The 26,834-nt window shown below is 41.5% G+C and overlaps 3 protein-coding genes across 8 annotated transcripts in view; 1 reads left to right on the top strand and 2 right to left on the bottom strand.

Annotated features, from left to right (window-relative positions):
• The window catches only part of frmpd1b (FERM and PDZ domain containing 1b), a 22,136-nt gene extending 10,658 nt beyond the window's left edge, over positions 1 to 11,478 (bottom strand). For 2 of the 4 annotated variants that reach the window (XM_027017399.2, XM_027017421.2), the window contains exons 1-4: positions 11,098 to 11,478; positions 5,986 to 6,126; positions 1,756 to 1,863; positions 1,181 to 1,344 (exon numbers count right to left, since the gene is read on the bottom strand). In XM_027017399.2, coding sequence (XP_026873200.2) covers positions 1,181 to 1,344; positions 1,756 to 1,859 — 268 coding nt within the window. In that variant the 5' untranslated portion in view covers positions 1,860 to 1,863; positions 5,986 to 6,126; positions 11,098 to 11,478. Of the gene's footprint in view, positions 1 to 1,180; positions 1,345 to 1,755; positions 1,864 to 5,985; positions 6,127 to 6,498; positions 6,624 to 10,137; positions 10,193 to 11,097 lie in introns of those variants that run through there. The other 2 variants (XM_027017407.2, XM_027017415.2) reach the window with 2 other exon arrangements.
• Positions 11,479 to 11,773: 295 nt separating this feature from the next.
• gnpda2 (glucosamine-6-phosphate deaminase 2) lies at positions 11,774 to 16,907 on the top strand. The gene is made up of 7 exons (XM_027016859.2): positions 11,774 to 11,859; positions 12,604 to 12,756; positions 12,926 to 13,027; positions 13,679 to 13,861; positions 14,080 to 14,264; positions 14,518 to 14,692; positions 15,085 to 16,907. Exons 2-7 carry the CDS (start codon positions 12,633 to 12,635, stop codon positions 15,147 to 15,149), a joined length of 834 nt encoding a protein of 277 aa, XP_026872660.1. The 5' UTR covers positions 11,774 to 11,859; positions 12,604 to 12,632; the 3' UTR covers positions 15,150 to 16,907.
• guf1 (GUF1 homolog, GTPase) lies at positions 16,692 to 23,543 on the bottom strand. Of its 3 annotated transcripts, none has more exons than XM_027016827.2 (17): positions 23,118 to 23,543; positions 22,845 to 22,956; positions 22,545 to 22,693; positions 22,179 to 22,259; positions 21,970 to 22,047; positions 21,802 to 21,885; positions 21,531 to 21,595; positions 20,820 to 21,023; positions 20,206 to 20,345; positions 19,722 to 19,845; positions 19,446 to 19,578; positions 19,096 to 19,239; positions 18,110 to 18,243; positions 17,884 to 17,985; positions 17,520 to 17,639; positions 17,369 to 17,405; positions 16,692 to 17,265 (listed from the first exon to the last, which is right to left on the bottom strand). In XM_027016827.2, exons 1-17 carry the CDS (start codon positions 23,313 to 23,315, stop codon positions 17,137 to 17,139), a joined length of 2,034 nt encoding a protein of 677 aa, XP_026872628.2. In that variant the 5' UTR covers positions 23,316 to 23,543; the 3' UTR covers positions 16,692 to 17,136. The 3 variants fall into 3 exon arrangements, with proteins under 3 accessions (XP_026872628.2, XP_026872646.2, XP_026872637.2); XM_027016845.2 differs by having other exon boundaries at positions 19,548 to 19,578; XM_027016836.2 differs by having other exon boundaries at positions 22,845 to 22,953.
• Between the last annotated feature and the right edge of the window lie 3,291 nt (positions 23,544 to 26,834).

Genomic DNA, 26,834 nt, shown 5'->3' with positions numbered 1-26,834 from the left:
ACACACACACACACACAAACAACGTACACACACACACACAAACACACACACACAAACAACGTACACACACACACACAAACAACGTACACACACACACACAAACAACGTACACACACACACACACACACACACACAAACAACGTACACACACACACACACACACAAACAACGTACACACACACACACACACACACAAACAACGTAGACACACACACACACAAACAACGTACACACACACACACACACACACACACACACACAAACAACGTACACACACACACAAACAACGTACACACACACACACAAACAACGTACACACACACACACACACACACACACACACAAACAATGTAAACACACACACACACACACACACACACACACAAACAACATACACAATGGTACTGGGAACAGTACCATTCAATTTTGTTATTTGAACAGGAATTATATTATGGACATAAGATTGACATGTTTCTGTGTTTATGTAACCACACCGTGCTGGTCCAACCTCAAGTAATCCTTGCTGTGGCATCAGTAATCTAATGCTCTGGCATTAATATCATAATGTCATCTGATTGTTTTCAAACTCCATTTCAGTAAAACCATTCATCATACCCTTTTTGAATATAGTTATACTATACTGCTATACTGCAGTTATTTCTCAGTTGAAGATGAAGCTAGCCAGCTAGGTGTACATGTACCTTATAAGCGCACTTAGTAAGAGCCAGTTGGCAAAACATTAAACATCATAGTTATACAAGCCCCTATCCAAATAAAAAATAAAATAAAATTAGTTCACATGAATCAACATATAAAAGGTTCAGTCTATGAACACAGCTTTGATATGGCTGTGGAGACAACAAATTTCACTATCTATCTGAAACTACTTTGACAACACAGTTGGAAAAACCCCCCCAGAACAAAGCCAAACAAAAAACACAATACTAATAATCAAGGCTACTGAAAGTTCAAGGCGTCCGGAGTTCATTTATGTAACAAGTTGGAACTCCATGACCCAGCAGCAAAGATGAAAACCTTATTTACACAGTGCGGAGAAGAGCCAGGACACAGAGGAGAGGCAATCGGGACATGTGGGATCCTGGGCCGCAGAGAGCAAAAGACAAGGTGGGCAGTCTAGGGAGCAAGCGTACTGTACGGTTCAGGATACCGGGCTCAGTACCTGGAATGACGTCCCTGACCAGCAGGGGGAGCTGTGTGGAGAGGGTGAAGCCGTGTGAGTCCAGCACAGCGTCCCTGATCACCTCCACTGTCTCCTTGACAGGGAAATGCTGTTGGCCTCCGTCTTCCGAGCGACCTGACTTCCTGTCTCCCAGAATTCTCTCCCTATAGAAGAGCGTCGAACACAGTGTCGAACATACAGAGTTATAAACACGTGTACGCACACATCGTATATATAAACTGTAACATATAACATACAAAGTTGTAATAGCATTTGACAAAGTTATCAACGCATTTTGCTGCACGAATGCAAAGAGAAGCAAAGAGAATACAACAAATGCTCATACACAGCAGGGTGAAGTGCTGAAGCCTAATTGGCTTTTCTTTTTAGTGTGTGGTAAAATGTGCATTTGTGTTGTAGGCTGAAACAAAATGGTGCACTTGCTGCCTGATGGGACTGTTTGCTCTCCCAAAAACAAGAAAAGTATGAGATCAGAAAAAATGCCACCTTGGCAGACACAGATGTGTGTGTGTGTGTGAGTGTGTGTGAGTGTGTGTGTGTGTGTGTGTGTCTACCTGCTGAGGGAGTCTCGTGATCGGCGCAGCCATCTCCCGACAACCTGCTCCACCCGACGAACCCTACGTGGGGAGCGACTTCTGCTCCGCTCTCTTTCCTCCATCTAACTGAGAGAGAGAGAGAGAGAGACAAAGAAAGAGAGAGAGAAAGAGAGAGAGAGAAGACAGATGTAGAAAGTGAATATGGTATGGACAGATGACAAATTCCTTTGCTGCAATATAAAGTAAGAGGATTTAGCCCTCATTAATGGCAACATATGACAGTTTCATTTCAGAAGATACATAGCATATACAACGTAAAATCTATTCACCTCCTTAAACTCGTTCTGAACACACACTCTCTCAATTTCTCCCTTTACCTTTGGTAAAAAGCTTCACGCATGCGGTACAGTCTATGAATTTAGAGGGTAGCACACATTACTGCATACATGAGCAGACACACCACACAAACAGCAAACGTAGACATGCACACAGGCCAGGGACTACATAAATACACACTCAGTTCCAAAGTGACATGTGTGGGTGATTTCACTTTTACACTGACACACTTTTACATGTTCTCTCTGTATCAAACACACACACACACACACACACACACACACACACACACACACAGAGTCAGGGATGTCTCAGAAGTAAGAACTGACACATACATGCATACACAGACAGTGCTATGATGGAACATTCTCAGTGGTAAGCAGAGACACAAGGGGGTTGTTAGAGCTTCTATTGCATCATTGATAAATGTGCTCAGCACTCTTCTAAACCGCAACTACACAGCCACTCTCCCTGTGTGTGTGTGTGTGTGTGTGTGTGTGCGCGTGTGTGTATGTACCTCGTTAACTTTTGTCCTGTGCTTGTGTCTATCTGGGGTAGATGTTGCTTAAGTACAGAGGTGTAGACTACTGATCAATATGATTACATATGATAAATATAGGTGGTAATGAAACAAGCTGATCGATGAGACTCCATTCAATCATCTTATGCATTGTAGACGGGGGGGTCGGAGGGAGAATGAGAGAGAGCGAGAGAGAGAGAGAGAGAGAGAGAGAGCGAGCGCGAGAGTGAGGGAGAGAGTAACCCTGTCCAAGACTCCTCAAGCAAACAGTGATACAAAGAGGCAGCGAGCGAAAAAAATAGAAAGCGCGAGCTCATTCATGGTTGAAAAGCGAAACGCAGCCTCGTTCCTTTCAAGTTTGCCTGGTGTCATGGTGCCTGACACGACCATTATTTTCAAGAGTCAGACTAAACAGTTTGTTCTATACTGCTGTGGGAAAAGAGTAAAAAAAAAACTGCAAACATTTTAAATGGTGAGGTAATGTCTGTTATACGTGTTAAAGGTTTTGTTGCACATATAAAACTAAAAGACTTGCTATTGCTCATTAAAAACCTTGTCAACAAAAATAAAACATCAATCGAGCCTTTAATTTGAGCACATAACCCCAAACTTAACAGCCAGGCCACATTCAAATCCTTCCTCAGCTCAGCCACTGCTGAGAGCGCAGGCCAGAGTTCTGTCAGACCGGGCTTCCACCTTCCAGGACTGAAGCTGCCAGGACAAGACGCTTGAGCACAAGCCACATGCTTTCACACAAATCTCAGTCTCGGTCTGCTCATCCACTCGTACGCTCACTCGCTCTCTTTCATGCGCGCACACACACACACACTTCTAGCCCATTAACAGGTATGTGATATATATGTGTGTGTGTGTGTGTGTGTGTGTGTGCTAGAGGACATGGCACCATGTCATCACTGTCCATCCAGACTGATCAGATGCGGTCACTCACACCCTGAATAATGTCCTACTCTGTTATGAGGGTGCTTTTTGGTCTGTGCGTATGTGTACCAGGTAAAGGTTCTAGCAACACAAGGGCCATGGGCTGGATTTCCAGGAAGCACACATTATCATACTGATAAATGTGTTAAATCCCTCTGGATAAAAGCATCTGCCAAATACTGGAAATGCAAATGTGCGTGAGAGAGATTTACTGTGCCTAATAAAAAGTGAAGCCTGTGTGTGTGTGTGTGTTCATTCCTGTGTAACATGAAAATAAGGAACACAGTCTACAGCTGTCCACCACAGTGTGTGTATAAGCGTGCGAGGCACAGAAAGATAGAGGAAAAAAAGACCTCATTCATGCTTTTCACATCCTAATGTGAGCGAAACTGTGTGTTGGTCTGCGGAATGCTCTGTCTGTTACCACACTGATATGCGAGGCTCAGTATGGAGTGTGTAACTAGGGAGACAAGGAAGAAGAAATAGAGCATATCAATGTGTGCTTACACACAGGTCTAAGGACAAAGATGTATATCTCCGCATTTTTGAATCTGTTGCATTTCTCAGCACCTGTGTGAGTGTGGCAGTGTGTGTGTGTGTGTGGTTGGATCTGTGTGTACTTGTTTGCATGTTGCTGAGTCAGACTCTGGTGTCTTTGCAGACTTGTTAAGGTGATATTTTAAAGCCTTCGCCTCCAAACAATCCATCTGTTAAAGCCAGGCTCTCACCTCTCGTCTGTGGTGCCGCAGCAGAGACCCATAGCAGAAAGCCCCTGCTATTCCACCTCACATAGCACTCACATTTGTGATAGTAATAATAACCTACATCCATTACACTCAGTGCAGCAACAGTTATTGTCCCGAACTCCGAGGTGCTCGGTAGCACCGCTCAGTCGCCCACACTCTTGCAAATGACTCTATTACTACCTCATGTAGACATTCAGCAACTCTGCTGTTACTGTCCAGAATCACTCCCATCCTCAGCAGAACAGCTTCATACCTGCTTACGCTCACAGCAGCAATCCCATTAGGCACTGTATCGCTAAGCTCTGGGAATCAAGGAATAAGCAAGCAAAAAAACAAACAAACCCAAAAACCAAAGAACAATACAAACACCAGTTAAGAATGTGAACAGATCTGCCATCTATTAGTCTGTGCATGGGAAGTCTTGTTTTGCATCCATTTCCCATATCTTCAGAAAGTCCAGGCCGGCTAAACTACACTGCATTGTGCTTTCCCTTAAGAGCTAATCTGAATATGAAGCACTGCTTCCAGCTTAACACCAATGTTTCTCATAAACCACATTTACTCACCTCAACACTTCTTTGGCTTTGTGAGTATATCAACAGCCAGGGCTGGAGCTAAGTCAATTTCTGCTGTATTTCTTGTGTGTGCACCACATATCACTGCCTGATTGCTTGTTTAGTGGACTGAACGGTCTGATACAGCTGACCTATAAGGCATGAAGCACTTTGTAGCTGAGCTGACCTAAATAACTGCAGATATGTACCTTTGTTAGAAGAGTATAATGGGATCATAGTATTCTTCCCTACCAGTCAAATCAGAACAGTTCTAACAACTGAAACCAAATGAAGGATCTTCAGTTTGTAAACCGAGGGCAGCAGTCTGGTCTCCGCATGGATCGGGCTCTGTACAGCTTGCTAACATAGCTGCAGTCGTCAGATAAAGAGATAAAAGCCTTTGCAAAAAAAAAGGCCTTTTGCAATGCAATATTAGCCTGTGAAGATTCTGGATTTAATGACATCATTTGTCATCAGCTATATAATTCCTTAAGGATTTGATTATACTTAAGGAATTATACAGCTAGAGACTGGAAGCCTTCGGCTGCTGTGGACAAATGGCACTGTTAGCCATTCTTCAACTCTTCATCAGTGGTCCAGATATCTATCTTTTTGCATCCTACTCTCGAGCCAACAGTGACACTAACACATATATAAACTCCAGCAACACTGCTTTGCATGAAATTCTCATACCACTGTGACTCTCACTGCTAAGTTACTGCCATGTGAGAGTCATTGTTGAGAAAAGCCCACACCCTAATATACGATCAGATTATATCCTACCATGTGGACTGAACAGTGTAGATGTGGGCTGATAAACTGGGCAATGCAACAGTCTGTGTTTGTGTGGACTGCACCTATAAGATAAGCATTTCTAACAAAGTGGCCAGTGAGTGTAGGCGGAAGGGAGGTGTTTCTAATAAAATATGTGGGCTAAATTTGACAGGTGAAGATCAGCAAATTGCCTCGATTGGCTTATAGTCAGTGACTTTCCTTATGCTGATGGATGACAAATGAAATTTTCTGTGCATTTCTTCATTTTCATGTTATGTTACATCTTCAGGGACTGATCACTACAGTACACACTGGTGCTGCCAACAATTCCAGATTCCATCATATATCTGTTAAATACTACACACATAATTCAACGTACCTGGGATGGATCTGTGTCTTGAAAGCGTCAAAACATAGAAATGCCTCAATGTGATTGGCTGTCACATTCTTCTTTTCTGGATTCACTAAGGGATGGTGGAGGCAGGCCTTCACTAACATCAGGACCAATAAGAGCTGAGATCTGCAAGACAGAGCAAGGAGAATCTTAAACATGTACATGTGATTATAAAATGCTGTGCCAAGGCATTTAAAGGCACGTTTCCATGCTGCGATGAAAAAATTATCAAAAGAAATGTATATTCTTGGTAACCCAGTGATAACATCTTCAAGCATCCCTTAAAAAGATGCTGCCACCACCCAAGGGCTTTTCTACTATGAGTGTGGACATGCAGTCTGCTTTTAATTCTTTGCACATGTATAGTAATATTCAGACGTTCTTTTCTGGTGTGCAGCTCCTCCCTAGGTCCTCTGATCTCTCTGTGCAGAGCTCACTCTGAAGACTTTATCCCTCTACAACAAGCCAACCAGAATAGATTAATCTCCGGCAGCAAACCTCTGCGTTCTTGGTGCTCGCCCTGTGCTGCAGACAACGGGCTTTCTTGCCAGCCTTCCTCATGTTCCTCTCAGGTCCCTCTCTCCTTGGGACTCACATGTCTGCTTTCTTCATGTTCTCAAGCAGCTCGACATGGCTGTCCTGAAGTTTGAAGGGTGTCCCGCCCAGATCCCGCGCTCCCGTGGCCTCGTGGGGCTCGGGCAGGACTCCTCCTCTACGCTTTTCTTTTTTTGTTTTTCTCGCGCGGCAATCTAGGCTAACTGCAGCGTGCGCAGACTGCAGGCGGTATGAATAATGAATTCTGTCACTGCAGCCTCTGTGTTCCAACGAGGCTCCCTTCCGCCCCAGCCCTGGCCGGGAAGAAACCCACAGAGCCCGAGAGAGGAGGAGAGAGACAACAGCTCAGCAAATGACCACAGAGAGCGATGGGAAAAATCTAAGCACAGATTGATTGAAAGAAAGTGAAGGAAATACCCACTAGCAATGACAAAGAAAGATGAGAAAAAGATTTTGGTGAAGAATATCGGATTCTAAATAAAGGCAAGGCATACGTATTATAGGTTAGCGTTGTTATTATAATTATTTTAAACAGGGAAAGTTATTTAAGGAAGTGGTTGGTGAGGTGTCAGAGAAGGGCAGGATGTGCGGGTAAGGTGTGAAAAGCAGAGAAGGAAAGGAAGAGTGTGTATGAAAGGGCTGAGTGGTGCAGAGTATAGCAGGCTACGTCTGCAATACAGCATGCCTTGTGCCAAAGCATACAATCAGCAACTGGTCAATGGCAAAAGACCAAAAACAAACCAACAAATTCCACACCCAACGATTCCCCATCGCCGTTGTCATTCCCCAGTTCACTTAAACAGATGTGATTTCTTAAAATAGCGTTTAGGTTCTTTAACTGTAATATCTTAAATGTTGGGCCATGAATAACAGACATGTAATAACTATAAATTCAGCAACCATCCTAGTTTCAGTTTGGAGTTCTTAGCTACAGACACTAACTTGTTCCTGCTCATAAATGGATGTGCAACCATAGTGTAACTAGGGTGAGTCAATGAATATAAGTCTGCACAATCACTGGACAATTTGGACACAAATGTGGCTTTGATGACAATCAATAGCAATTTGCATCAGTGAGAGAGAGGAGCCATTCTATCTTTAATCTGACAAAGTGGAATCAATGTTCAGTCAAAGGTTGCGACCATGGTGGTTATGATTCCCACTGCGCTGGTCTTCAAACAATCTGACGCAAGGTTATGGATATGCAATAAATTCCCAGACACAAACTCACACTGACTGTAGTAAAGCTTTCTGTGACACTAACTTCTGTGTTAGCATCCATGCACAATTGAAAAGAAGCACAACTACTCTTCAAAATTTAATCCATCAAATAAAAAATAAAATGAGTTCTTAGACAATAAAACTCTCGTTTGTTCCGTCTTGGTAATTTTTCATTTTTGTTTTTCCTCTTTTTCTTGTGGTTGCTGTTGCTAATACTTTCTTCATGTTCCCTGTAGGACTAAACAAACTGGCCATCTGGACATGAACACTCGTTTCTCTCTCTCTCTCTCTCTCTCTCTCTCTCTCTCTCTCTCTCCCTCTCTCCCTCTGTCAGTTCCACTTCCGCTATTACACTGCAGCCATATTTCCTCCATCCCTTATTCCTCTCTTCCTTTTGGTGTCTCTTGCTCGTTTTGTCTCCATTGCTTTCTCTCGATCCCTCTGTCTCAGGGTCTCCTGGAACCAACCAACCAACCAACCAACCAAACAAGCAAACAAACAAACAAACATCCCTTATAGCTCTGCCAGATGTTTGGTGCTCTGGGCCTTCAAATCCAATTGAAACGACTGTATGCGACCAGACAATGTTGGACAGGACAGTGGCGTGCTAAACAGCAGAGGTCGGAGGAAGGGTCAAAGCAAGGCAGCAGCAATTAATTCAGGCCAAATCCAAGGACAGAATCCTACCTGCTACCCTGTACTGGAGGAAAGATAAAGATAAAGACACGCTTATCTGAAAACAGGACACTTCGATTTGTAGGTAATCAATATAGCTCACTTAGGTGTTATTTTGAAGTAATAGTTTGATGGACTAGCGATAAGTAGAACTTTAGAGATTCCCATGCCAGTCATCAGGACCGACCAGAGAGTCAACAACTGCGCTCTTTTCCACCTTCGGCGTAGCCAAAGCAAGCCATTAAAAACAACGAACACCCGCTGCAGGTGTGCTGGTGTGTACTGGCACTGCCTGGTGGGAAACACTGCTCCTAGGGAAGACTATGATACACTGCTTAACTGTGCGAGAGTACAGTAACTGCGCGAGAGTACCTGCGAGAGTACCTGCGAGAGTACCTGCGAGAGTTAACACGGTTAACTCTTAGCCACGTCAATGCGGACACACCTAAGGGACGAGGAAAACAACAACAAAGGCAATTAGGCAGCACATATTGAAATGTAATGGCAGTCACAGATGAGGACCATAAGCAGGCCAATGTGTCTAAAAACGAATTGTGTTAGATGCTACTCCTTTGTTTCGATGCCGCGGTGCAATGGCTTCAGCTTGGTGTGGCGAATGGTGTGATGCGGCATTTCCTCCGTTACATTAATTAAATCTACCCTGTCTTGTGCAAACCCCCCCCACCCCCGCCAGATCTGGGCGTCCCATTAGCGTAATAAAGACAAGAACTCAGGGTGCTGTTCAGTTTATTTCCAACTGCAATGATGATCGAGGACCTTTTACTAGCCTGTGATCTTTTAATCTCACCACCATTTGGATATTAATAATCCACATGTGCAGACTGTCTGCCTTTTGCCTGACATTTACTTGTTATTTGAAAACACAGCTATACAGTAGTTAGCAAAGACATGCCAAATGCATGCATTTGAGTAGAAAAAGAATGACACACGTCGATGACTTTTCAGTTTGACCCACTCACAAAGTACATGCTTGCACACTGTGAACCACCATCTAGTGGTTCAATTTGCAGTAATTGGTTAATGAAATGACTGATAAGATGAAGTGGTTCCCATGGTACTTAGCATCAGTATGTGTCACCAGGTCTTGTCTGAGAGTTATAATATAACTAAAAAAGGTGAGTTTGATTGTATATGAGCAGGCAGATGTTTGAATTGCAAGTACTCATGGACAGAAGTTAAGATGACTAATCAATTCTACACACAGTCTCAAATGTCTAGACACATAGTTCTCTCTCTCTCTGTGTGAGTGAGAGAGTGAGAGAGAGAGAGAGAGAGAGAGAGAGAGAGAGAGCGAGAGGGAGGAAGAGAGACATTCCAACTATAGGGTCAGCATGCTGCTAGTATTTTCTAATGAGTGAGTGCAGCTTGGCTGTTTCCCTATGTAGAGGATCAGACAGCTTCATCATATGCTCCCCATTCATCAGTGAATCATGAAACACACCCCAGAGCAACGCACACAAACAGCACTGCGTGTGTTACAACTTCCAGATACAGCCATAAACCCCACAGAAAATACACACACCCTGTCCTTATTCACAAAATTGTTGTTCTTCTCAATTTATCATGTACACACATAAAATAAATACGTATAAAATAGATAAATAAGCAAGCTAAACGCGTTGCGGTGTTACAGAACACTGCATGCAGTAAGCATGACGTCCATACCAGTCTGCCTGCTCGCAAGGTCGAGGTGGAGACACTGATTCTGGGGTAGCCACTGAGCCACACCTCGCTCACCGAGAACAGCAGTTTATTTCTGGTCGGCCTCGGCTCTTGCACTTCGTCTAGTAGAAAGCTATTCTTTTTTTTGTCCAAGCAAAATGAGTCGTTTCGTATCGGCGAATTTCACCCCTCACATGAAAACGTCTGTGCGCGGCTACGCAGCACCCTTGGGCTCGGCGTAGTTTTCGAGCCGAATGAGCGCTTTTCCAGGTTTCCCATCGAAACAATGACCGCACATCTCATAAAGCTACGAAGACAGACAATAATCGATGCGCTGACTCGGCCAGCGGTTTAGGGTTGTTCGGATAATCATCAAAGCACGTCCAACTTTCAAGTTACGTCCAATTCTAAACCCGTGATACGTAACAATGTATTATTATAAAACTTATCGTACTGTAATATGACCGCCTCTTTTTTGAAGAATGAATCATCTTTTCAACGAGCACACTGCCTTACATTCCCAACCAAATACACAGTTGTTCTCGTATTTGAGCTGCTGAAGTCGTTTAAATTAGCTAGTAAACAAAGAACATGATTTGTCCTTGCTCTGTTCGATTCGGATCTTTGTGCTCCCATTGAAAGAGAACACGCAAATATATACCTCGCGCCGCATATATATATATATATATATATATATATATATATATATATATATATATATATATATATATATATATATATATATATATATATATATATATATAGAGAGAGAGAGAGAGAGAGAGAGAGAGAGAGAGAGAGAGAGAGAGAGAGAGAGAGAGAGAGAGAGAGAGAGCAAATGCCAGATTTCGGTCTAAATAATCTGAAGACCGCGTGCAGTGCATAGTAGCCTACATTGTCATCTAAAAGGACTATTAACTGTTAAAGACCATGCGTAGTTAAAGAAGCGAGAACTGCACTCACCTCGTGGCTTTAAGTGAGACCGGCCCCGGGTGGGGGGGTGTGGAGCGGCGCGGCGGCGAGCGCGCACGCAATGCGCGCGGGTGTCAAATTTAGGTTGAATCCGAGCGTGGGACGGGATGGGATGTAGCACAGCGTGTGGGGCAAGCGTCTGAGCTGGATGCTGTCAGCAGAAGGACCGCTCTCGACCGCTTAAATCTTGAGAGTGGAAGCTCAGCCACCCCACCCCTCCTCCTTGCCTTATGTCTGTCGCGCATCATTGTTCCCGCTCTCGTCTGGCCCCGGGGTTCTCGTTGCAAGCTCAGACTGGGTACCGTTCTGAAAAGACTGGATGGAAAATGGCCTGACAAATATTATATAAAATCGTGCATGAGCTCAAGGGGGTAGCAGTTCTCCTTAAAATAGACTGCAATACAAAAAAATGTGCCATATTCCTGGGTCTGCATTGACCAATGCACCGTGTACGTTTTTAGTTTGTAAATAACAATAGCAATGCTTTGTTAACGTTTCATGTGATTTATGTTTGTAGAATGACTTATTCTTGTATCAAATAACAAAGTTACAACCTTCGCTGTAATTACCCTAAGTCTTCAAACGCGTTGTTGGACTGTGTTTAGGACTTTTGACCGTTTTCGACCACTATACATTGACAGGCTGCTCTGTGACGTCAAAACATATGACCGGAAATCAATCACATGACCACTGTTTACAATTTTTTTTTTTATTTCATTCACAAAAGACCCTAACTATATACGCTTTGCTACGGTAAGTAATGTGGTATGTAGTGTACACGCCGTTTCTATACAAATTTCAGGTAGATAGTTATTCTTCTTAATAGTTAAAACATGATGCTTACTGAGTATATGACTAAAGCAGCTAACTTGTACCCTTGTACGATTGCTAAACTCTACGAGGAACCTTTGTGCATGCATCGCTGTACAGAATCTTTGGACGTTGCTGTGGGTAGAGCTCAGAATGCGTATTGCTTATTTGGGGCGCTGCATAGAAAATGGTAGATAGGTTTCACATTCAAACAGGTGATGGACAGAATTATACAAAGCCACAAACGTGATGGCACTGAGCTTTCGGAAACGGGACCTGCCGAGAGCAGGGGTAGGACATGTAGGATTAAGAACTACTCATCACACCATTCAGAAAGTTAGAAACAGTGATAGTTGAGGGTAAGGGTATATTTCGTTTTGGGGACAGTAGCTTGGTCTTCTCGCTGGAGGCTGTATTAAGCCATGACCCCAGCAAAACACTGCGATTTGACCAACTCCATAGTATAGATGTCTCATGTGGCTTCATAGACTCGCAATCTATGGCATTTGTTTTAAAGCACAAGATATATATTAGTTACTTTTATTATGCCATTAATATGAAGAATAAGGGTAAAGAAAAAAAACAAAACAAACTGACTGCTTTCATTGGCTGTATGATTTTGTTAACAATGTTAATGATTTAATTGTGTTAATTGCTGATCAATAACATTGTTCTATGATTGATTAGGTTTATCTTGGCTCTTTTTGACGCCCATCATGAGACTTGTGATTCTTGATGATTATGATTTGGCCAGTGAGTGGGCTGCCAAATACATCCGCAACCGAATTATCCAGTTCAGACCTAGCGCAGACAAATACTTCACTTTGGGCTTGCCCACTGGTAAGTAGGCAAAATGGTGTATATAGATGCCTTTTGTTTGTTGGGAGAGAAAAGGCTGCATCCCTTGTGGTACGCATGTGTGGTTTATTCAATAAGTCAGATATTTTTGAACACTTCATGAAATCCATTTAAATGTCTCTTGGTATTACTTTCAATTCCATGCTTTTAGGGAGCACTCCTCTGGGCTGTTACAGAAAGCTAATTGAATATCACAAAAGTGGAGACCTGTCCTTCAAATATGTGAAGACCTTTAATATGGATGAGTATGTTGGTGAGTCTTGTTGCGACAGATTGTTATTCATGGAGTATTGAGTGCACAGATGACGGAATTCTCTTACGACACTCCAAAATAACAGCCAGTGCAAGTCAGCAAGTCTGCATGGACTATGTACTAATTCAATGACTGCATTTCGTCAGTCTCAAAGATACTTTATGTGATCACATTCATCTGATGTAGATTAAAAATGAACAGCTGTCTGATAACTTTCCTCAACAACTTTACAAAATAATATTGCCACAAACATATCGCAAACCAACAATTTGTATGTAGTTTTTCATCTGTTGCCAGCCATCGATTACTGCCTGCTGTACTAATTTATGGTGTTAACTGTGATATACAGAGTGAAAGAGATGTTAGAAGCACATGTCAAATGTGAATGGCCAGTCACAATACTGATTAATAAAGTTAGTGATCTATACTAACAGTACATATTTCAGGAATGGTTCAGCTGAAAGCTTACTAGTAATATTGCTTCAGATTTTGTGAATATTGTTTCCAACATTTAAATGACTCTTCACAGCATGTCGCTAGCACATCAGCCTTATAGCAGTCGCCATGAAATTAAGATTGAGAGAGACTGGAAAGGAGAGGCCATCTTGTTTTTCTAATGCAGCTTGCTTCTAAATGTAAATACCCCTCTAGGCCTGCCTAGGGACCATCCGGAGAGTTACCATTCCTATATGTGGAACAACTTCTTCAAGCACATTGACATTGAGCCTCAGAATACTCACATCCTGGACGGCAATGCGGCTGACTTGCAGGCAGAGTGTGAGACCTTTGAACAGATCATCACTGCTGCAGGGGGCATCGAACTGTTTGTAGGGGGTGTGTTTACCACTTATACTTGACGCATTAACTTTTTGAAGAATTTTGCAGTAATGCACAGATTCTTAATCTAAGCTACATCGATTATATCTACAGAATGAATCAAAATGGCATGTCTTGGTCAAATTTAGCGAGGCTGTCTAATTAGAATTTATAGTGTTAACTGGGATATTTGAACACGTTTATACAATTTCCCTTATTACCCTTGATTTTTGTAGGTATCGGGCCAGATGGCCACATTGCCTTTAACGAGCCTGGTTCTAGTCTTGTGTCAAGAACGCGAGTGAAGACTTTGGCTAAGGACACTATAGTGGCTAATGCTCGCTTCTTTGGAAACGACCTGTCTAAGGTGCCCACCATGACTCTCACTGTGGGTGTGGGCACAGTTATGGATGCTAGAGAGGTAAATGACGACACTCAACACACCCATGTAAAGTGAAGGAAGTGCAAAATGAACCTGCTTTTGCTTGTTTGCCGCCTATTCCAAAGTATAGTCATCATTCAAGTATCTCGATCATTCAATCTCTGAATCTTTCATTGTCCGAATGACACACAGTTGTATTTTCTGCCAAACAGGAGTTAATGCATTTACCACTGTGAATGGGCTCCTATTGTTTCTGCATTCCTGACTCTTAAGGATTGTGCTGTATTTGAAGGTCATGATCCTGATCACCGGTGCACACAAAGCATTTGCCCTGTACAAGGCCATCGAGGAAGGAGTGAACCACATGTGGACAGTGTCTGCTTTCCAGCAGCACCCGCGCACCATCTTTGTGTGTGATGAGGATGCTACACTTGAGCTCCGGGTCAAGACCGTGAAGTACTTTAAAGGTATATGAGTGCTCTTGCATTTTAACGGCCGGGAAGAATCGACTGAAGCTGAATTACAACGGCCAGTGTGTATAAAGCTTTGTAATCTCAGCCAGTTGGGTTTAGCAGACACTCTTTCTATGCACTCTGTGAGCACATACCTAAAACCAGCATTGCTGTTGTTTTTAGCCAGTGAAATTAAATGGGACACCTCTGTTTTCTCTCCGAGTAAACAAAATGGAATGCATACTTGTTCATTACTTCCTGATTCTGCAGCATTTCTTGGAAGATGCATTTATTGATAGTAACACTTGTATGTCAATTCTAAGCAATGTGTTATTCCGAATGATGAGATGGGTTTTGGCAAACACGGATAAAAAAAATACTTTCTTTCTCTCTCTTTTTTTAAACAGGGCTAATGCACGTTCACAATCAACTGGTGGATCCAATGCACAGCATGAAGCACTACAAGGACTAGATGGAGGCCCAGTATCTTGCCTTTTAGTGGTGCTCAAAAAGATTTGCATCAGTTTGGGGGAGTTAAACTTGTTTCATAGCCCACAAGCAGAATCTGAGGGTCACAAAGGTGGCTGAAATACCAGAGAAAGATTCAGATGTCCCAGTGACGTGTAGATTGTCTAATCACAACTGCTGACTTCTAGCTATTGATTTGATCTGCAGTGATTTCTTAATGTACCCTTGTCATTTGCGAATTCTTGTCTGACAAGAACAGGCCAGTACAGAAAACGATGCAACTTTCAGGGCATGTTCACTTTAAGGGAAGCCACGGTTTTGGCATGAAATCATTATTAAGACAAGGTTTGACTGTACTGTAAAACACAATTCATAGTTCACCCACTGCTGAAAGGTCAATCTTAACACTCCATTTTTCATTTTGTATTTAACATGGTTCCCTTTTTACGTGACTAGAAAGCTTAATGTGTGAAACAGAGGTCATCACATTTGTTACACCTAATCATCCAATTCAGCATTGCCATGGATATATTTAACTTTGCCTAATATCCATCTCGAGTTACAAGATGCACAGAGTCTAATTTTTCCCCTCTTCTAATTGGAATTCAATGAGTTATCCTCGTGCACTCAAGCATTTGAAGATTTTATGGTCTTCATCTTTGAGCCTTTATATAGTTACTGTACTGTATGTCTAAGAATGTAAAATGCGTCGTATTTACATTGTTCTGCATACTCATGGTTTGAATTAAGGTTTAAGGTGGGTGTTCTTTTCTAACTTTGTGAATCATTTCAGTTCCTTTATGGTTTTGATTATTGTTTCCCAATACCAGTGCTGGAATAATCATGCAGCCCCTAAGCAACTGATTCAAAACACTGACTAATTACTAAGCCCTCTAGAACTCTGAACAGGTGCATTAAGAGTGCAGAGCCTCTTTAAATGAGGCCTCCCTGAATTACTACATCAAGGAGTCGTGTGGTTTATAAGGATTTGTTTCAACCCTGCACAACACGTTTTTTTTAAATTGGATTCCCTTTCAAACGGGGAATGGCAAATTGGTGGGGATTGTATTTGGTACCCCTCAGCCCTTGTATAAGGCTGTGTAGAGCACCCCAGAACTGGGATTTGGAAACACTGTACCATTTTACCTCTTGAATTAGATACTGAGGGGATTCTAGAGATCCATTTGTCTACGTAAACCTAAATGCTAATTTGGGACCAGTATTAGTGGTTTTCTTTATCTGTTGAACAATCAGGTGTTTCCACTTAGTGATGGTTCCCAGTGGTGGGGGGTGTCTTTTTGCAAGAAATGTCTTTACATATGATCATAGTTACTGCTTCAACTCTTCTTTTACTGTTACAAGAGGTTATGGCAACCAGCACATTAATTTTACTCTCTCCTACTTAAAAGGTGTTCATGCTTGGAATGCTTAATCGCACAAGTTACTTTAAGTCTGAAGTCTGAATTGCTTTTTGTATGTGGCTGGACCTTGGTATCCTGAAATGTTTCATTTACTATAGCCAGTAATGTTGATGTCCACAGGGATGTTAATTTGTTTTGTTGTTGTTTATTAAAGAACGTTCATTCTGAAACAATTTATATGGAACAGCTGTTATCAGACTTATATTTAAGTGCCAATTTTACTTTTTCAAATCATCATTTACATGCCCATGGCTGCAGAAATGATAAAAGCTCATTTGGTTTTTGTTTGGACACTTTGCTCTGAATAAAACGAGTAAGTTTCTTACATGCTTTACACATTATCTTCAGACTCCTAAGCACTGTTATTGTCCTCAAATAGCCAGAAGCCCTTATATAATAAATGGCTCCTCAAGTAGTCTTACATTATTTATGTCTATTATCAATTATTTAACTCAGTTGTAACAGCATTTTAAACCAGCAATTCATACTTCCAAAATGTCCATTACATATTTCCATAAGAGATAAATAAATGGTAACCCTGTTTAATCTCATCACAATAACATGGGACTTCTACTTCCTTTTGAGTACATTCATGAAGGCATCTTTTGGGACCTCCACATTTCCGATGAGCCTCATTCTCTTCTTGCCCTCCGCCTGCTTCTTCAGCAGTTTCATTTTGCGGGTGATATCTCCACCGTACTGCAGGCAAGAGTGAAATGTATAATAGCAAAAATAGCACACCACAGAACATGTATAAATAAAGGAAAAGGTAAAGAATAATACATGCACGAAAGAAACGTACGCATTTTGCTAGAACGTTCTTTCTGTATGCTTTGATCCTGTGTGGAATGAACATTGATGTATTTTTATATATTTAAAAAAATACCCCACAAAATCATATGGAAGTATACATGTAATACAGTCCATGATCCAAAATGAGCATCAACACTCACGTTTCCCTGGCTATGACCTTGCTTCCGATGGCTGCCTGCACAGCAATCTCAAACATCTGTCTGGGGATGGACTCCTTCAACCTCTCACACATGGCTTTTCCTGTGCTATATGCCCGGTCTCTGAAAGCAGCAGCAACACAGTAAAGACTCTTGTGAAACTCCAAACCTTTTTATTACCAAGTAGCACACTGGGAAGTGGGTGCATTTCGATGGTACCAACAGTGAACTCTCTAGGTCTCGTGGCATTCAAACCAAATGTTGCAACAGACCTCGGAAATCTATGGAGAGCTAGTGCACAGTAGAGCTGCAGCTGTCCAACACTGGCTTACTGCTGAACTATGCATTTCCATCCTATTGAACTTACTTGTGAACAACTGTGGTGAGCTCTTCCACTGGTTTCCCATTGAGCAGGAATTCGATCTTAATTAGTTCAGCTAGTTGATAACCAGCATCCTCATAGTCAAAGCTGGAGAGGGAAGTTGCACTTTGGTGTCAGAACATCAACTCATGACTCAAGTTACAGATAAATTCTCTACACGGTTGCAGCTTCTAATATGCATGTCTGTTGCAAAGCTTAGAAATAATTTTACCTAGCGTATCCTGATGACATTGACTTAAGTTGGTCATAAAAATCCACCACAACCTCGTTAAGAGGGAACAGATACTTCATCATCACCCGATGGTCGTCAATGTAAACCATGTTCTTCTGAATAGCTCTTCGGCTCTGAAAAGAAATGGTAACTCAAACTGAAAACAAAACTAGGACAAGACAGATACTGGGAACAACTCAGATATTTATGCTGGTTTGCCAGATGCAAATTTAGACCTGGATTCAAATACCAAATGGAAATTTGTGGACTCTGATAATCACCCAGAGTGATTGTTTTCTGTTCAGCGTAAACTAGAAAAAAATACATTTTTCTTAACAGAAAGAATTATTAGTGAAATACAATGCAAGAGAACTCTGTGTTACAGACACGCATCATATGCACCCCGTCTCCTTCAAGACTGACGTCGCTAGTTTGGGTTTAGATAAACGCGAGGTTTAGCTGCAAACATTTGTGTAGAATTAATATTCTTTCATTGATTTTAAATGCCAACATGTAGTAGAAAGGCAGCAAATATATTTGAAAGTCTTTTCTAAAACAGTATGTTTACTTAGTCACAGGGCTCTAGAATTTACACTACCACCTTTGGAAACTGGCCTGACGAAATCCATGCTGAATTCAGAGATTCCAGATGGTTGCGCTCTTCTCCTGATTCCACAGAGTTGCTCACTCAGTCTCATCATGGTTGCCTGTGCTTTATATTTATTTATTACTTTTTCTTCATCAACTAGATTCTGTAGCTCTTTAGAACCATGTAGCAATGAAAAAAAGTCGGTTTTCAAGTTCTTTTTTCTTACGTGAGTAGAAACGTTTTTCATTGAGAAAATGAACTAAGAATTAATGATCTCTCAACAGGTGTTGAATTAAGTTCTGTAGTGCCCCCATCCCATTAAAAAAAAAAAAAGGAGCTATAATGATAATGATACTATTTAGATACTTTGTCCCTTTGATTAAAATATGAGTCTCACCAGACAAAGGCTCATGATCTTGCCAGTGAATTCATCAGGGGCAATAATAGTTCCCATCACCATCGGCTCCTGGTATTCCACCACCTGAGATTTCTCAGGGAACTGTGCTGGGTTTATGATGGTCACCACCTCCTCTCTGTACTCCTACACAACACAGGAATCTGGTCAAAGGCTCGAACAGAGATTCCACACCCCATTCAATACTCTAAAAATCTCAGGACTTTATTCTTCTGTTAGTCGTCTAATAGATGCCGCAACTTCCAAAGTCTGTCCAAAGACGTTATCGACATCAGTGTGAAGAACATTTGAAAGGGCTTTAAGCGAGCACAACCCATCAAATTTAGTTGCACCTTTATGAGTTTGGGAGAGGCCAGGACAGCTTTGTACGGCACTGTTGGAGCAGTTATTATAACAGTAGCATTGTACTCCTGTTCCAAGCGCTGGATAAATACCTCCATATGTAACAGACCCAGGAACCCCAGCCTGGGCGAACAAAAAAAAAAAAGAACGAGAGACTACGTAAGCGTGTCCTCATAACACAGAGAGATGGCATTGATAGCTCAGTGGCTGTAACCGAGCAACAGTCGAAGCATGTCTATGTGAACCCATTTGAGCGCGAGGCCGACCTCCATCCAGCACCCAGAGCAAGGCTGTTGTCCCTCTGCACGGTCACGCTTGAGTCATTCAGAGCCAGCTTCTCCACCGCACGTCGCAGCGCTGTGTACTCCGACTGGTCTGTAGGGTACATGCCTGCAGCACCAAGTTCAGCACTGTTCACCATTAACTGGTGCTTGGGCTCATTTTGGTTTGGATGTAAACCTATATCTAAAGGTTCGCATACTGCTAGACATTTCTCAAGGGTTTTAGTTATGTCATATATGGACATCACTACACCTAGGTGTCACAACTAAAAATGTTTAACAATCAGAATATCACCGACTAGGCTGGTCTGACAATGTGACTGGAAAAACTAGGAATTCTTAAGGAGTTACTTAATGTACTCTTACTCTGTACTTATTTCAAGCAGTAAACATTTTTTAAGAAAGTAAGTCAGGAAGAGACACTGTAAATCAAGTCGGCCATTGCAGTCTTTATAGGAAAGTCATATACCTGCAAACACCATGGATTTAGCTGGACTGAAGCCAGGCAGCGGCTCCACGGGATGCTTATGGAGGTACAACGTGTCTCCGATCTGAGCATCCTTCACGTCCTTCATCCCCGCAATCACGTAACCCACCTGTCCCGCATAGCTGAGCACACAGGTCAGAGTTCACTCAGAGGGTTAGCTCAGAGAGTAAGGTGGCATTAATGTCACTGTTAGCCTGGTACAGAGGTAAAGAAAAAAAAATCTGAATCTTGCTAATGATTACTTAGATTTTCTCTTTGTATTCTTCCTGGCACCTAGTACCGGTGATGGTTAGTTAATGATTACAAATAAATATACAAATATAAACAGTGGAGAAAGCTTAAAAAAAGCCAAAAATTAAAACTATGACTAAAGCTCTTACGATTGGATATTTAAGGCTGATACATTATTGTGCATGGCAGTACTGAAAGTGTTAATTAGATATAACAACCATTCACTTCAGTATAGCAACCATTTCACTTCTGAATTAATGCCAAACAGAATCTGAGGAGCAGCACATAGAAAAATGCTGTCTTTTTTTCATTATCTTTCTCTTTTAGTACGCCAATATACCATGTCACTGTAAGTGTGTTCTTACAGTCTCTCTGTGGGCTGTTCATCTGGTCTCAGAACTCCCAGTTCATTGACCTCATACATTTTTCCAAGGTGGGCGGAGACGATTCTGTCGCCCTTAGTGACATATCCTCCAAACAGGGCAATATTAGCTACCACCCCTCTATAGTGGTCAAACGTAGAGTCAAAGAGCAGGGCTTTAAACGGTTCTTCCACCTTAGCTGTGGGACTAGAAATAGAAGGATGCTATCAATCCCAAAATAAAGACTTAACACTCAGAGTTTGGAATACTCAGACTGGTAACATCAGCATATCGATTAAGTTACATCTACAAATGCAATTTGGTTCCTTTCTTCTGTAGTTTTAAAAGAAACTGAAATATACATACAATGTGTTTAGGTTTATTCATGGAAATGAAACAAATTAATTTACAGAATCAATGTGGAAAATGAATGTGGACACACCCCAGCATTAAACTTAAACTGAGGCTACGTAAAAGCTGACCTGTGTATGCCTGAAAGGCACTTAAAACATTACTCTTCATAAAACAGATCACAAGATTATCATCACAAGATTATTTTTTTTTTAATTCAGAAGACATTTTAAACATGCAAAATATTATAAAGATTTGTCACTTATCTCATTGACTATTTTGCTTGCTTGGTTTTTCAAGACCTATTAATTAACGGACAAGGTTATATGAAGAATTAAAAAAAAAAAAGATATGTGAACTCACGGAGGTATTCTTTTCACCACCTCTTGAAGAACCTGATCGACGTTCGTTCCAAATTTTGCAGAAATCTAAAGATTTCCAAACCCATTAGCAATAGTAACTACATTTAATTTTTCAGTACATGATGAATCACAAGCACAAATTGCTAGGCATTGAATCCGTATTGGTGCTACACTTATGGTGACAACATACTTATACAGAAGCATTTTAAGTAGATAAAATAATTTGTAATTGATGTAGCAGGGCACTATTTTTAATTTCACTGCATACTTACCCTGACACACTCTTCCTTTGGAATATCAAATATCTTTTCGATTTGCTTTTCCACTCTATCAGGGTCTGCATTTTTTAAATCAATCTGATTACAATAAGAAGGAATTTGTTTACCTCTCAGTAGAACAACAGTTCAAAGTTCAAATGTTTTTCACAGTAGTGCAGGTACCTTATTTATAACTGGTATGATGGTTAGCTGAGCCTCAAAAGCCAAGTAGAAGTTGGCTACTGTCTGTGCTTGTATTCCCTTTAAGATTGTTAGACCAAACAACAACAAAAGAAATTGAATAATATTCTACAAGGCACATCATTCAAACAGTGCCTTTACACTTTTCCTTTAAGATTTACAGTTTGACATGTACATGAAGAGGATTCTACCTGATTTGCATCTACTATAAGCAGAACTCCTTGGCATGCTGATAGAGAGCGTGATACCTCATAGCTGAAGTCAACATGACCCTGAGCACATCAAAAACAGAGCAAGCTCTATATAGCGGTTAAAGACCTTACACACATTTATGACAAATATATACATTTAGAAGATGATGACAAATACACTGGAAAAATAACCAGAACTGCGAGTAATTCCAAGAATTTGAACTGAATTTTTTAAAAACAAATTGCATGATTCTCAAAGTCCAACCACCCAATCAGTAATTACTTCATTTCAGTTGAAACTATACAATTAACAATATTAACTAATCTGATTGATAGGAACATTTAGTTTCTTCTTTTATTACTGACCGGTGTGTCTATGAGGTTGAGCAAATAAGTTTGTCCTCTGTGCTGATAGAATAGTGAGGCAGTCTGAGCCTTCACAGTGATTCCTCTCTCCCTCTCCACCTGAAGTTTATCCAGCACCTGCTTATTACGCTCAGTCTTCGCAATAGCACCTACATAAAGTAAAAAGCGCAAAGGACCTTATGACACACTTAACCAAACATTCCTTTAAGAGATACAAGAATGTTTGAGTTTCAAACAAAGAAATGGTTTTCTTTTTAGAGTGCCTACAGCATATGGTCACACCAGCCGCATACAACACACCTGTCATCTCCAATAATCTGTCAGCCAAAGTGCTTTTTCCATGGTCAATATGAGCAATTATACTGAAATTTCTTATTCGGTCAACAGGAAACTTTGACATATCAACATCCTGCTGTTGAGAAACAGAGAACGACAAATAAATAAATAAAAATTGGCCACGGTACACATGTACATTAACAAATTCACACTTTTGTAAGATGAAGAGTTCTCAGTCCGACGGGGCGGATGTTGCATATCCATAAAGAATCTGAAACCCACCAGACCACTGTTTACCTTTTCAGCTGAGGAGCAGAACTGTCTCGCAGTCGGACAGATCGCAGGCTCACCAACAGTCTTTATCCATCTGTGTCTTATCCGAGTACCCGGCGCTGTGCAGCCCTGACTCCTTCGCTTAATTCGACATTTCTTAACATCACTGAAGCGTCCAACAAACGACAACGCGGTGCTTCGAGGTCTCAATAAAAACTGCATGGCCACCGGCGAAGGACTTGTTTAAGGTGAGACCTTCGCTAACTGGAACGCGTATTTGTACTCGAAGCACAAAAATACAGAAATAGGATCAATACAACTGTGCAGTTAGATTATTAGCCCCATTCCATGATTAGATTACTTCACAAACTATTCCACCATTCATAGGTAGCCAGGGAATCTTTTGAAATTAGTGCTCATGTGTCGCAGGGGGCGGCCATGGCAGGTGAAAGGGCCCGTCTTTTTCTTTAGTTGCACCAGCCGGCTCGTAAACCATCAGCGCCACCTGCTGTCATGGAGCGCGACGCGCCGAGCACAAACCCGTAGACGTTCCTATAACCAGTAACAGCGAAATATGCGATCGTTCAATGTGCAGGACTGCCGCCCCTAATTCTCCCTTTTAACTGATTTGTTTACAAGTTCGTTTAAGTACTAAAGTGGTTTTCAGCGTTCTATGTCACCATTTCTCCACACGATGTCACCCTTCACACAAATCAGTCACCGAGAGGGTATGGGAGAAACATCGTTACCATGGCAACATGGCAGCCCACTCATGGGCCTGCTAGCTGAGTAGGTCCCACTGAAAATTGCCTAGATAAGAAATCAAATGAAATGTCTCCACCCAGCTATGATGCATGATGGCTGTCGGGCTGTATGTACATTTGTAAAAGCTCTCCAAGGCTGTGCACGTCTATCGGTTTCTCCCTGGACTGTATGTGTATCACCGTATTCACATGAAGAATGTTTAGAGCTTATGGTTTGGTTCACATTACGGAGTGATGTAATTTTGTCTGTGACTAATGTAAGGTTTCTGAAACCGTTTCATGTCTGTGCATTTGTGTGTAAGTATTAGTAATTCTTCTGTGACACACTTTTTAAAAGGTTAGCCTGATCATTATAAATGAGTTGAGCAGGGGAATAAAAAGACAATACAGGCAATTTTTTTCACAGGCAAACTGGGTTAGCTGAGTTAGGTCTCACTCCCCTCTTTAATTCTTCTAAGAGGTCAGATCATTTCCACAAGCAGGTTTTGGCAAGAAGACATGCAGAGTCAGATACACACTTTAGACTTCAGCTCAGAGTCCTTATTGATTTTTCAGACATATCACTGCCAGTCAAACACTTGCATGTTGCTAAGTCCACACTGACCATTTAAATCACGGAATACAGTAATGGAAGAGGCTGATGGTTGAAACTTCAGCCAGAATGATCTTGTTCAACAACTTAGTCTCCTGCCCAGCATCTGGAGCAATTTTCCAGGCCCCGAGGTACAGCAAGCACTAAACGTTAGTGCCAATACGACAGACCCTTTGCGGCTTTTCAGGTTTGCATGATGGAACCGGACGGGTCGTTCCAGACACATGGGCAGAGATGATTGGAGCTCAGGGAGCGAATCGGAAGTAGCGTAATAATCGGTGTGCCAATCAGGGCTTTGCGTGGCAGAGACGAGCCGTCTCCAGACGTCCGGCTCTGTGTGTGAAATTGGACTTGCACTCTTCTATTGCAGCTGTTTTATGAGGTCCATTTGTTATAGGTCACTCTCCCCAGTAATTTGAAAAAAGTTCAAAGTGAAAGAGGGAGAAAGGCTCTAAGGGAGTTTTGTTGCTTTCTGGAGCTTAAATTGACAGTAAATAGCTGCTAGAAAATATGCCCTACTCAGTCCTGCTGCAAAGGGTTCTAAAGAGCTTGCCTAAAAAACATTCAACTTGCTGGCAAATACCTCATGTTCACAAGATTTCAAGCCCTTTTGTTTCTAAAATCTGGCATTTGCACATATTGATCTAGTTTGTGGATTTCCACAAATCTTCACAACAGGGACATCTAAAGTGGGTTCATAGTTCCAGATGGTAATTGCAGAAAAACATGGCGCATTCAGAACCCTGTTGCTGGTCTCTCTAGTGAACCTGGAGGAGGAGTGAAAGCACAATGGGGGTGGAGGAGTGTTGGAGAAAAAACCCTCACTTAAAGGTGTATGTGAAATACACAGATGGTTTCTGAATAATGCAGTACATGGTGTAATGTTTGTGTCAATTTATTTATTGGTGAAGCAGTCCTCCAACTGCTAAATATGAGGCCCCTTTGTATTGATAAGAAGCTTAAGTACATATGACCTACTATTTGAGACATGACAAGTCATTTTGCTAAGTCATTATTGTGTACTTTCTGTCTCTCTCGTTCTCTCTCTCGTATTCACTCTCTCATTCTCTCTCTTTTTTCATCAGTCACTTTGCTTTCTTGCGACAGTTACAAAACCAAGGGCAGCCCGGGTGGTTTTTAGATCAGTTAAAGGTGTTTCTGTTCTTAATAAATAATTAAATGAATAAATCTCAATACTAGTCTCCATTGCTTTTACTTTTAATTACCTCAGTACTAAAAACAGTAATGGATTTCAAAGGAGTCCTTTAGCATAGGATACTTCTTAGTGGTGAACACACACACACACACACACACACACACACACACACACACACACAACCAGATTTTGCATGCATACATTCCTCTCTCTCTCGCTCTAGTTGACTCTTTCTCTCTCTGTTTGTCTCTCTCACTTTATTTTTCCTCTCTCAAACGTTTAAGTGCTGTTCTAGGGCCCTGCACTATAATACAATCAAGCCTACTTGCAAACATTGACCATGCACTCTGATAATTGCAGTGCGTTTTCTGTTTCCTTGCCTGATTATCCATCACGATATTCACAACCAAGGGAAAAACAGACACATCGGTTTCCTTTTGACATGCCACTCTACAATAAAGGCGATTTTTGTTTTTTAATCCACCTGCAAGAGAAAACCCTCAGCTAGACCATGTTGTCACAAATTGCACAAATAAAGAGATAAGAGCCCTCAGATTCTGTTGCCTCCAGCAGTGCTGTGGACAGATAAAGGTAAGGACACCTTTTCTTTGATCTGAAGAGGCTTGGAAGTTTTAAGCCTAAGATGTTTATCTTGCATTCTGGGATTGTTCTAATTATAGCAGGGAAGAATAGATGAGAGATTGGCAGATTCATCATAAATTGCAACCTGAGCACTAACTTGAGTTACATGTTCCTTATCTGCCAAGTGATGCTATTCGAGGAACATCTAGCCCATGCTTTCGGAAAATACTCTGGATGTTAAAATGACCTTGCTTTTAAATAAAGGGGAGAGAGAGAGAGAGAGAGAGAGAGAGAGAGAGAGAGAGAGAGAGAGAGAGAGAGAGAGAGAGAGAGAGAGAGAGAGAGAGAAATAGCTCAGTAAATGGGGCTTATTTCTGCATATCACAAAAATAGATTCCTTTGAAAATGGTAAAAAAATAGACATGAGTGTAATTGAAATACAGATACACTTGAATGATTTTATTATGATTTGTGCGATTTATAAAAGAAGGCTGCAGGCTTGGTACATTTGAGGAAGCCAGTCTGGGACATGAATGCTTATGTAATGGAAGCTAAGCAAAATTGAATGAATTTTCATACCACCCCATTACTACAGTGTACAGTATAATAACCTGAGTAACAAAATGTAAGAACATATTTATCCACAT

The sequence above is a fragment of the Electrophorus electricus genome, chromosome 12, assembly GCF_013358815.1.
Source record: "Electrophorus electricus isolate fEleEle1 chromosome 12, fEleEle1.pri, whole genome shotgun sequence".
NCBI lineage: Eukaryota > Metazoa > Chordata > Actinopteri > Gymnotiformes > Gymnotidae > Electrophorus > Electrophorus electricus.
Note: the sequence above shows the minus strand (reverse complement) of the source record. Positions and strands in the feature narration are given on the sequence as shown.

Bases quoted from the DNA above. Each gene is read 5' to 3' on its own strand.
- gnpda2 (XM_027016859.2), top strand. From the start codon at position 12,633: ATGAGACTTGTGATTCTTGATGATTATGATTTGGCCAGTGAGTGGGCT. The intron at 12,757-12,925 runs GTAAGTAGGCAA...CCATGCTTTTAG, and splicing joins CACTTTGGGCTTGCCCACTG to GGAGCACTCCTCTGGGCTGT. The intron at 14,265-14,517 runs GTAAATGACGAC...CTGTATTTGAAG, and splicing joins CAGTTATGGATGCTAGAGAG to GTCATGATCCTGATCACCGG.
- guf1 (XM_027016827.2), bottom strand. From the start codon at position 23,315: ATGCAGTTTTTATTGAGACCTCGAAGCACCGCGTTGTCGTTTGTTGGA. The intron at 22,694-22,844 runs GTGTGTTGTATG...TACTTTATGTAG, and splicing joins CAGATTATTGGAGATGACAG to GTGCTATTGCGAAGACTGAG. The intron at 21,596-21,801 runs GTAAGTATGCAG...GGAAATCTTTAG, and splicing joins CAAAGGAAGAGTGTGTCAGG to ATTTCTGCAAAATTTGGAAC.